Below are 11,311 nucleotides of genomic sequence, written 5' to 3' on the forward strand. Positions count from 1 at the left end.
TGTATGTCACCACATGTCCTTTCCTTGGGGAAAGCACATAGAAATTAATTCATATTTACACACAGACACAACTCCACTCTAAATGGCACAACTGAGCACTCTCAGTGTTAACAGAAGCAGAACAAAGGTATCCCTGTGATTTGTTCATGAGTGGCTCAAAGATGTCAATTTAGAGCCACCATTCCTATGTACGAAAATATTCAACAATACCTTGTTTTTCAGTTAATATAGACCTTCTGCAACCTCCAAAACATTCTCTTGTTCTTAACAGATGTGGGTAATGCTTGATGCCCACATAGAAAAAGAAGCAAGTCAAATAACTTGCTCAGAAGAGAGATGTGAGCTGACAGTGGCTAGGAGTCAGGAAGATGGAGGAGAGAGGCAAGCCTGAAGTGCAGGGATGAGGCTGAAAGAGAAGCCAGGAATTTTCAGGAGTAAAGGAAATGGGGAGCTGAGAGCCTGTGATACAGTAAGGACCCAGATAAAAAGGACTTTCTCCTGTAATTCCTTCCCTACCCCCACTCCCTGGAGCCATCAGCACCCAAAGTTCCTAGGGAATTCTTGGTTATTCTTCTGGAAGGGTTCTTGGGCAGCCCTGGAAGCTACCTTAGATGTCTCTTCCAGCCCAGGGCAAACTTCCTCTGTAAGGGCCAGAGAGGAAGTCACTCAGGTTCTGTGGGCCATCTGGTCTACCTCAACTCCTCGGCTGTGTCTTATACCTCCTTAGCCATCACGACCAATCCCAGAATACACAAACAGGCAGGTTAGTTCCAATAACACTTTATTTATGGACAACAAATTTTGAATGTAAAGTACTATTCACGATTCACAAAATGTTATTCCTTTGAGTATTTTTTTTTCTTTAACCATTTAAAAATATAAAACCTATTCTAAAGTCACTTGTGCAAAAACAGGTGGTCCACCAGGTCTGGCTACAGTTTACAGGTTTATTCTGATAGTTAAAAGCTATTCTGTGGACTACTAGTCCCAGGGTCCAGCTGCACCTGGAAGCTTGTTGAGAAAGAATACCTTTTTTTTCAGCTCTATAGATACAAACCCCGGATTTAACCCAATCACCATGACTCATGTGTACTTTAAGTTATAAAAGTACTGACAATGAAGGGTCATCTCAGACATTCTAATTTCATAGCAATGGGGTGTAGCCGAGACACCAAGCTTTCAAAACTCCATACCCAATCCCTGTTTGTTCTAAGGTACAAGTTTTCAAGTACTCGAAACCCAGAGATCTCCTAGGGACTGTCCTGGCTCTCAGAACATATAGACCACTCCTCTGTGACAAAGCAATCACTGCATAAGGATCACTATCAGTCACTCAGTCCCCCTGGGACCAGTGTCCCACTGGATCCTAGGCTGTGGAGATCTCACAGATGGCTCACTTCTCTGGGCTTGGTCTTCTATTCCTGAACGAGCAAAAGATGCTTCGGAGCTCTGACTACTCTTCCCTGTAATTCCCCACCTCCATCTCCAGTACCACTGCCCCAGAAGGGAGGGGACACAGGAAGATGGCCTTCTGCCCCAAGGTCACTCAGCTTTCTTTAAACCCTGAGCTTCTCCCTCTTTCTGGGGCTCTGAGTCCTAGGATATGGTTCCCTATATCCTAGCTTCCCAAAGATTCTGCGTAAAGGGGACAAACAAAGGCAAGCTAACCTTTCAGTAAATCTCCTGTGCCCCAATAATTCACATACCCTAGTAGTCCCTGCCCTCCCTTATCTAAAATCTCTACTTCCTCAGACCCCAACTTCTTCCTCTGCCTTTGATAGTGCCAGGACCTGGTGTCAGTATGGAGAAATGTGAAGAGCAAGCATATACCAGTTTGGAGCAACCAGTGCCTTAGCCAGCTTGACCAGAAGTACTAAAGACCTTTAAGGTCCTAAGTGAGAAGGCCGGAGGGACACGGGGCAGTCCTTGTGTCCCCTCAGATGGCCACTAATATCACTGCTACATGGGCCCTCTATGCCAGGACTAATCCTGAGTATCTTAACAATGAAGCCAGGAAGTGAGCCTGCACCCTGAAGATAGAACCTCGACTCTCAAGACTTCTCCCTCCAAATAACAACCTCCTACCTCCCAGAGATGTTGCCGTAAGAATCAGAAGCCTAAACCTTGGAAATTCTGGAAAGGCAGACTTAGAAGGTGCCCTGAAAAATCAGCCCTCTTCATACTTCTGGGCTCAGGGAAGAGAAAAGAGCCACCCAGAGTGGAGGCAGATAGAAGACACCTCTATCCCTCCCTTTCTACCGTCTACCTCCTACTTCAGCACAGCATTCCTTCCTTGGTGCCCCCACGGCTGGGATAGGGGGCTGGGCTGAAGAACAAGGCTCCACAGCTCCTAGAAGGTAGAAAACCCCAAAGGGTTAGGCCCACAGACCCAGCTTAGCCTTTGGCCAAGAGCAGCACTATAGTCTCGTGCTCGTCCTTTAACTACCCTTGTGCCTAGCCAGCTCAGACCAGCAGAGACCCCAATGGACAGGTATATAACTCTCCCCTTCCCAGCCTAGAATGATAGAAACAGCTGTGACTGCTTCCCCTTCAATAAAGGACTGAGCCATCCTAATGCCAGCAGCGGAACTAAGAGCTGGGATTCTCCTCTGAGGTCCTCCTGACACACAAATCACTGAGGAATTTGAACCTTCCCTTATAAGACCCCCCCCAAAAGGCCTCTGCCCCTATACAGCCTGTTGTTGGAGAGACCTCATGGGGACAATCAGAACCATGGCTGAATTTCTCCTCTGTTGTGATCCTGAGCCTCAGTTTTTTTTACCTGTAAAATGGGGATGTCAGTCTACCAGAGTAGCTGGAAAGGAAAAAGGGGATGTGAAAAGGGCTACTCCACAGGTGACAACTGTGAGTTAGCTGCCCCACAATGGCCTCTGTCACCTCTCCTTCCTCCCTAAGCCTCAGAGAGCCAGCTTTCCCACAGAAGGAAGCAGGAGAGTGTCTCCTGGAATGTGGCAAGGCGCCTTGGAGCTGAACCCTGCCTTGCAGCCCTTCTTTAATTAGCTCTCCACTAAAAATAGCTACCCCCCACTCCCTCTGGAGCTGCACACCTCCTTCCTGGCCTGGCGCTGGGGTGTGCAGTAGTCACTCTTGGGGTAACCAGCCTGAGACAACCACAGCATGGAGGACATGCTGAACAGGAAGTTTTATTGAGGGGGACATAGAAGCAGATGTGGGCTCACGGGAGGTCATTCTGATAGCCCCAAGTGGCCCTGTGGCTCCTGCACTCCCCACACCTCCTGCTCCTGGACAGCTGGCACCCAAGGAGTCTTACCCAGTCTTGGCAAAGGTCTGCTCAGGGGAGGGCTGGAAGACACAAACAGCTCCTCAGAAACCACAGACAAGCCTAGTGACATGTCTACCCAATGGTTTGTCCATCCACAGCCCGGTCCATCCCTGCCAGGGAGCCCAGCTATCACTTGCAGCTCTGTAGCCGGGTCCTATGATGCTTCTCTTCTGTCAGCAGGGGAATGAAGGTATCGCTGTGCGAGAGCTTCAGCCGGCTACCCCAGCTTGGCCCCTCCCTGGCGGCAGGCTCTGGGGGCAGGGTGTCCAGGTCGCTGCGAGAGCCCCCGGGCTTGCCTTCTGCACTGCTGGAGTTGAGCTCCATCAGCTCCAGCTCGTGCTTGGCTGCGGTCTCCAGAACACGTTGTTTGTTGTAGTACCTGACAAAGTTGTTAATGATGGGATGAATGGGCAGGGCAATGGCAATTACTCCACACAAAAAGCTGATGGCCGCGTTGAGCTTGCCCAGAGTGGTCTTGGGGTAGATGTCACCATAGCCCACTGTGGTCATGGTGATGATAGCCCACCAGAAAGACTGGGGGATGCTCTTGAACAGAGTTTCAGGGTGGCTCTGCTCCATAGTGTAGCCTAGTGCGGAAAAGACGAAGATGCCCACGGCCAGGTACATAAGCAATAGCCCCAGTTCCTTGAAACTGCGCTTGAGGGCGTAGGTGAGGGTCTGCAGGCCGGAGGAATGACGGGCCAGCTTGAAGATGCGTGCGATGCGCATAATCCTCAGGGCCTGCACAGCCTGCTGCACGTTGGTCAGCTCCATCATTCTTGCGCCCAGGTGAGTGAGTGTGAGGCTCACATAGAAGGGGAGAATGGCCAGCACATCCACGATGTTCATGAAGGACAGGGCAAAGTGCAGCTTGTTGGGCGATGAGAAGAGGCGCAGCAGGTACTCCAGAGTGAACCAGCCGATGCAAGCCGTCTCCACGTTCTCCAGCGTCGGGTGCTCCACGCGATTGCCTTCCGAGTCCACCACTTGCAGTTCGGGTATGGTGCCCATACACATGACCACGGAGGAGACAAGGATGAGCAGGAAGGACAGAACCGCTACCACCCGCGCAGGGCACGAAGACTCCGGCTTCTCCAGGAACTTCCAGACACACTTCTGGCAGCGGCGCCAGCGGCCCTCGGCAGCATCTACACCCAGGTCGTCCAAGATGAGCTGCACCCTGCGCGCGATCTCCTCCAGCTCCTCGCGCTTCTCACTCAGATGGCTCTTGCAACAGTCATCCAGGAATTTGAGGTCCACCTTCCAAAAGTCCATCTCGTTCTTGAAGCAGATGGGGCAGATGCCCTTCTTCATGTGGACCTCCCCGAAATAGTATACCTCAATGACACACTTGAACGCGTCCGGGTCCCGGTCAAAGTAGAATTCGCGCTTGCCTGGATCGTAATCGTCGCACAGAGAGAAGATGGTGTCGTAGCCCCCCGCCAAGCAGTTGATGAGCTCTGCCAGCCTGGTCTCGGGGTACTGGCTGAGCAGGTCTCCGTAGAGCACCTGCCGCACGCCCCCCACATTTACCACGATCTCAATGTCGTCGCCTGCCACGGAGTCCTGGCTGCCTGGCTCCGGGAGACTTTGCTCGGCAGATGCGTCCATGCTCCCAGCGGGTTCGTTTGCAAGCCCCGCTTCCATGAGCCCTGCCGCAGCTGCTGCCAATGCGAGGCCCTCGGGGACAACAACCACCTGCCGGGAAAGGCACTCACAGCGGGCGGCCGCAGGCTAGGGCGCGCCGCAAGGGAGCCATGCACCCAGTGGCGGGGCTGCACGCGGGCATCCAGGAGTGCTGCAGGGAACTCTGCGGCCGGTGGCCACCAATGTTGGGGACACTCACCCACGGGCTCCTTCAGCTCGGTCCAGGACAGGACGAGGTTCTCGCAGGCAGCGTCCTCTTTCGCCGGATGAGCGGCGGCGGCGGGTCAGCCCCAGAGCTGGGCGATCCGGGCTGTACAGAGAGCTAACTTAGACTGGCTTTGCCGGAGCGGGTCCGAAACACAATAGGAATTCCAGCCTGACGTCAAACGCTTTGCTACTGTACCCTCTTCTGGTGAGATTTCGCACCGCACGCGCGCTGCAGCTGCCCAGGAACGAGTTAACCCTTGGGCAGACCTGCACAGCTGCCACCACCGTGCCACCACCGGCGCCAACCTCTGCGGGCTCAGAGATTAGGACTGAGAGCTTTAAGGCCACCCTGGCTCCTGCGCGGCTAGGTGAGAGGGGAAAGAGGACCTCTGTCTGTTGCTCACCAAGTCCCTCAAGGGGCAGTGGCACACTCCTTGGGCACGTTCCTTCTGCCCTAGACTTTGTCAGTAGATCCTGGAAGGGTCCCTGACACTCCAGAGCACTGCCCTCCTGGTGGCGTGAGCTTGTCCTCTACTCCTAGAACTTGTCCCCAGCCTTCACAATAAAGAGAAAATTGCTTCAGGTCACAAGATGAAAAGGGAGGAGAGCTTAACCCAGGGTTTTTCTGCTAGCCTAGCTGCTAGTTTCCAGCAGGCCAACATCAGCACCTTTAGCTCCCAGAGCCCTGGATTCCGATGGCCCCTGTGCCCATAATCCCTCTACTATGAGGGAATTCAGTTCTTCCAGTTGGATGTCCCTATACTCCCTCTCATCTTTCCTGAGGCACATAACATCTCTGGTTCAGATCCAGGTTCTTAACCAGCATTATCAACCCTGGATCTAGCTATGGCCTGGAACTGGGTTTAAAAACCTAAGCTGGGCCAGGATGTAGCTCAGTTGGTAGAGTCCTTTGCCTAGCACACACAAGGCCCTGTGTTTGCTCTCCCGTACCACATAAACTGGGCTTAGGGGGTGGGTGGGTGGGGCACAGGGGTGCTTGTCTATGATCCAAGCTTCCTCTCACTTAGGAAAGAGAGACAAGATCAGACAGAGTTGGAAGCTCTCCTGGGCTAGGGATTCTCTCATACACACACACACACACACACGCACACACACATACAGAGTTGGAGAGGTGAACAGGCAGAGCCAGTAAGAGGGGTGAATAGGACAGCGAAGCTCTTCTATTTGATTGTGTGGTAGCAGACATGTCATTCACATCTGTCAACATTCACAGAATGCACAAAAGCAAGAGGGGGACCTAAAGGACACTATGGCCGTGTGGGTGATTACGGATGCTCTGTCCCTGAAATTTCCTCAGCTGTGACAAGCTTTCCACTCCCACAGGGATGTTCATCATGGAGGGGAGGTGCTGATTGTTGGGGGAAGCTATAGAGATGGGGATCTGGGAAATTGCATTTTTCTGTACAAATGTTCTGTGACTCTAAAACTGCTCGTTGAAAAAGACTATTAAAATGTATTCTGTAAGGTGGATTTCTTAGCCGCTCAAGACCATGCCTGTTCATGAATCATGAAACTGGTACACTGGGCCACTAGCAGTATTTTCTTTAATGAGATGATATAAAAACTGGATGCACTAGAGTACAGCACACAAAGTATTATTGGGGAAATATCTTAGTAATTTTGACTTTATTTCCATTTAGGAAATTGAGGATGAGAAAGGTCAGATGTCAATAATAATTAACACTAATATAAGAGCACTGTACACCTAGCACTCTGGGTGCCATATATATATATATATATATATATATATATATATATATATATATATATATACACACACACACACACACACACACACACATATATATACTCAGTCCCCAGCTGTTTCTGAGAAAGTAAGACATCAAGTAACTGCCACCATCACCCACTGTACTTGGGATTCAGGATGCTAGACTCCAAGGCCCCTCTCCTTGATAGGCAGCCCACCATCTCCACACCCTTGGGTCCATATTGTCTGTGCACTCCAGAGCCCTCTCCTGTACTCACATGTTCAAATATTTACTGAGGTTCTGTGCATGTACACATGCCATACCCACCCTAGGTAAAGATAGAATTCGTAATCTACTGGAGATATAGATAGAAACATAGATAGGTAAATAGATGTGTGTATGTGTGTATTATATATACATATATAATACATGTATATATAAACAAGGATATCTAGATAGATAGATAGATAGATAGATAGACAGACATAACAACTATAGTTAGGGCATAACAAGAGAGGGAAGAATTATGGGGTGATGCTTCCCGAGTTCCCCCAGAAGCAATGCTGGCAGGATGTTGCTGGTTGGAAGAGGGAGTTGTAAAAGCAAGGTATTAGGGCCTGGGATCATACCACAAGTAGCAGAGTGCTTGCCTAGCATCTAGGAAGCCTGAGTTCCACCCTCAACAGGGCATGAAAGTTGGATATGGTAGAGACAGGAGGATCAGGAGTTCAAGACTATCTTTGGCTGAGTAGTGGATTTGAAGCCAGCCTAGGATACAGTGCACCCTGTCTCAAAAAACAAACAAAGCCCACGGTGTTCAGTGTTCCTGTGGATGGATGTCTCAGTGCCTGATGGAACCTCAGCCACCACCCTAGGTACCATCGCTGTGTGTGGGTGTTTTAAGCATGTTAAGGTTTGTAGACACCTCTCTAGCACAGAAGGGATTAGGTGTTAAAATTATTCTCCAGGTTTAATTAATGTACAGTGGTGACTGAGGCATTGTGTTCTTATAAACCCCAAGAAAAGGACATGGGCAGGGCAAATGCAGGCTTGACCAGGCAGGGCAAATGCAGGCTTGACCAGGCAGGGCTGGGAACAAGAAGAAAGTGGGAGCCTTCCCTGGGGTCTCCAGAGGAAAATCAAGGCAGGACAGAAGAGAGAACTTAGGCCTAGGGAGCTGAAGTCCTCTGGCAGGCTCTGGGTAAGGATGGTCTCTACTGTTTTGGGACCTGGGTCTGGGATGATTTAGGGCAGGGGAAATACCTGTCCTATGCCAATTTGGCCAAATATGCCAATGCTGTGGAGATTTACTTAAGAGGAGGGTAGGATAGAGCCTGGAACTGAATTGGTCATCCCCACTGGAACGAATCAAAGAGTGGACTAGCCCTGCAGGGACAATCTCTTCTCAGGCTTTGTGGCCATAGATGCCATAGCAGAGACCATGGAGTAACACTGCTCATTGGCCTGCTCTCCATGGCTTCCTCCGGTTCCTTTTTATGCAACCCAGGACCAGCCAACTGTCCCTGGGTAGCATCACCCACAGTGGACTGGGCCCTTCTACACCAATCAAGAAAAGGTCCCTGCAGACTTGCCTATAGGTCAATCTGGTGGAGACATTTTCTCAGTTGAGGTCCCTTCTTCCTCAGTGACCCTGGCTTTGTGGAGTCAACAATAAAAATAACCAGCATGGTGGGCAAAGCTGATCTCCTTGCAGTGCAGTGCTTGCTCAGCCTGAAGTGCAAAGTCCAGTCTTATCAGGATTAGGAGGGGTGGGTATTGTGCCAGATTTGGTGGGATCCGGCTGCCTGCCCAGCCTTCAACTGCCCTCTGAAACTCAGGTGGTGACTGACACTTTCACTTACTAGGACCCAGACAGAAGCCACTGGCCAACTGGCTATGGAGCATTTTGAAATGTGGCTAGTACCCGGGAGGAGCTAAGTGTTTTAGCACTATTTGATATTAACAGCTTTATTAGGAAATAACTCATAATACATACAATGGCTCCTGTGTGTAGGTATGTCCATGTATGTATGTGTATGTGGGGTATGTGTTTGGGTGTGAGAGCACACGCACATGTTTGCACATGCATGTGGAGGTCAGATGTCAAGGTCTTGGGTATTGCTCTAGGAACCCGAACCATCTCTCTCCTCCCACCCCCTCTTGCAATAACATCTCTCACTGCCTTGACTCACTGATTAGAATAGATTGGCTGGCCATGGAGTACCCAGGATCTGCTTGTCTCTGCCTCCCTGGAACTGAGATTACAGGCTTGTACCACCATAGTAGGAATTTTGACAAGGGTTTCGGGATTGAATCAGACCCTCATGATTGTGCAGCAAGCACTTTACTGACTAAGCCATCCCATTCCCCCACCTTCCTCCTTTTAAGTGGACAATGGCTTTTAGAATATTCACCAGTTGTGCACCATCTCTCCACCAGGGAGTTTTACCTCATTTTTTGGTTTTAGTTTTGTTTGGTTTTGAGACAGGATTTCTCACCATGTAGTTCTGTCTGTCCTGGAACTCTCTATATACCAGGCTGCCCTTGAACTCACAGAGATACCTGCCTCAGTCTCCTGAGTGCTGGGATTAAAGGCATGCACCACCACACCCATCTCAGCTCATTTTTGTCATTCCAAGAAACAGCCCTGGGGTGGGGCTAGAGAGATGGCTCACTGTTTAAGAGATCTGGGTGATCTCCAAGTTCAATTCCTAGAACCCACATAGCAGCTCACAACGCCTGTAACTCCAGTTCCAGGGAACCTGGCACCCCTACATAGCCATAAATGCAGGCAAAACACCAATCCACATGAACATAAATTAAATTGAATAAGCAAGCTGTATAAGATATGGCTTTTTATAACAGGTTGTTTCTTTTCAGTACAGATGGCTGCCTTTTCTGGCTTCAGTGGGAGAAGATGCACCTAATCATGCAGAAACTTGATGCACCAGGGTGGGGGAATACCTGGGGAAGGGGGGCACCCTCTCAGAGGCAGAGGAGGGAGGAGGCGGAAACTCTGTGAGGGGGAACCGGGAAGGGGGGGCAGCATTTGGGATATAAATAAACTGATGAATAAAAATTAGAATGTTAAGGCATTTATCAGTTCTCCATCTTTTTTAAGGCTAAATATTGATCATTATACTGACAAATCACAGCTTATTTCCAGCCCTTCGTGGCCAGTGGGCACTGTATTAAGCAGGCCAAGTCAAAGTAGGTACAAGTAAACAGACTGACAGCACTCCAGGCAGGAGGGACTGCAGCCTGGGTCCTGGACCAAACATGCACTTCACACACCTGAGTCCTGTACTGCAGTGAAGTACCCCTTGTCCTAGGCTTATTATGTCCCACCCTTCAAAGCTCTGTCCTCAGGATGCATGCCTCTGACAGGAGGTCTCTAGGACTACGCAGCTTCCCTGTGGTCCCCAGTGATGACAGCCCCTTCTCTGCACACTCACAGAACCATGTAGTGTCCCATAGCACAGGGCCTAGACTTCTAGGAGTCAGGTATATGCAGGGAGGAAAAGCAGGAGTGGTTACTTTACTATATACAGATTCTTTCTGTACAATTTGGAAGACCATGAGGGTGTCTGTCTGTGTCTGTGTGGGCTTTTCATTTGCTCAGCTATCCTTCAAAGTGTCATCAGCAGTTTCTGAGGCATGTTAATGAGAGAGGCTTGTCATCCCAACATGCCATAGAACTGAGGGGCGAAAGACACGTGGGTGCTGAGTGGAATGGGGCCACAGCTGGTGGAGGGGTTGCTGTGGGGCCACAACTGGTGGAGGGGCTGCTGTGGGGCCACAGCTGGTGGAAGGACTGCATCACAGCTCATGGAGGAGCTGCTGGGAAGCCACAGGATAGCCTTCTTTCTAAAAACAGAAATTTAATAAAATACAGGCATTTTCCTTCAAATCTGAAAGAGGCTAGCAAGAAACCAACTCTGCGTGTACCTTGATCTTGGGCATCCTGTCCCAGAACTGCAAAACAATGGCTGGCTGCCAGAGTCCAGGTGCTTGGTCTTGTCTTCCTTCTTTCCTGAGACTCCCTCTTTAAAGCCCTCAAGCCAAGCCCTTCCCTTCTGATCCTTAGAGAAGGGAATTGAGGAGGTTTGAACAAGGCTTCGTGGCTTTCAAAGGGGCTCACGTGTTGCAATCTCATTGAAAGTCACTGTTGCATAGAAAATTCAGAGCAGTCCGGATCCATTTAGAATTTCCCGAAGGGTTAGGCAAGACAGAAAAGCCCGAGCTTGTGGTTAAAAACAGAAAGTCCCTTGCTGTGGTATGTTTGGTCCTATATTTGACTTCTTTGGGAATATCGTACATTTCACAGCACCATGCAGGGGGCTGGGACACGTGAGGGAACCGCCCAAATCTTCTATTAGACACCAGCAGCCCCATTGGCTGTCCATTTAAATAGGGGTGAAAA

General features: G+C 50.0%; 1 protein-coding gene across 1 annotated transcript; it reads right to left on the reverse strand.

Moving 5' to 3' along the window:
• Positions 1 to 764: 764 nt before the first annotated feature.
• Positions 765 to 5,295, reverse strand: Kcnf1 (potassium voltage-gated channel modifier subfamily F member 1). The gene has a single exon (XM_031357151.1). It carries the CDS (start codon positions 4,949 to 4,951, stop codon positions 3,434 to 3,436), a length of 1,518 nt encoding a protein of 505 aa, XP_031213011.1. The 5' UTR covers positions 4,952 to 5,295; the 3' UTR covers positions 765 to 3,433.
• Between the last annotated feature and the right edge of the window lie 6,016 nt (positions 5,296 to 11,311).

The sequence above is a fragment of the Mastomys coucha genome, unplaced genomic scaffold (assembly GCF_008632895.1).
Source record: "Mastomys coucha isolate ucsf_1 unplaced genomic scaffold, UCSF_Mcou_1 pScaffold6, whole genome shotgun sequence".
Taxonomy (NCBI): domain Eukaryota; kingdom Metazoa; phylum Chordata; class Mammalia; order Rodentia; family Muridae; genus Mastomys; species Mastomys coucha.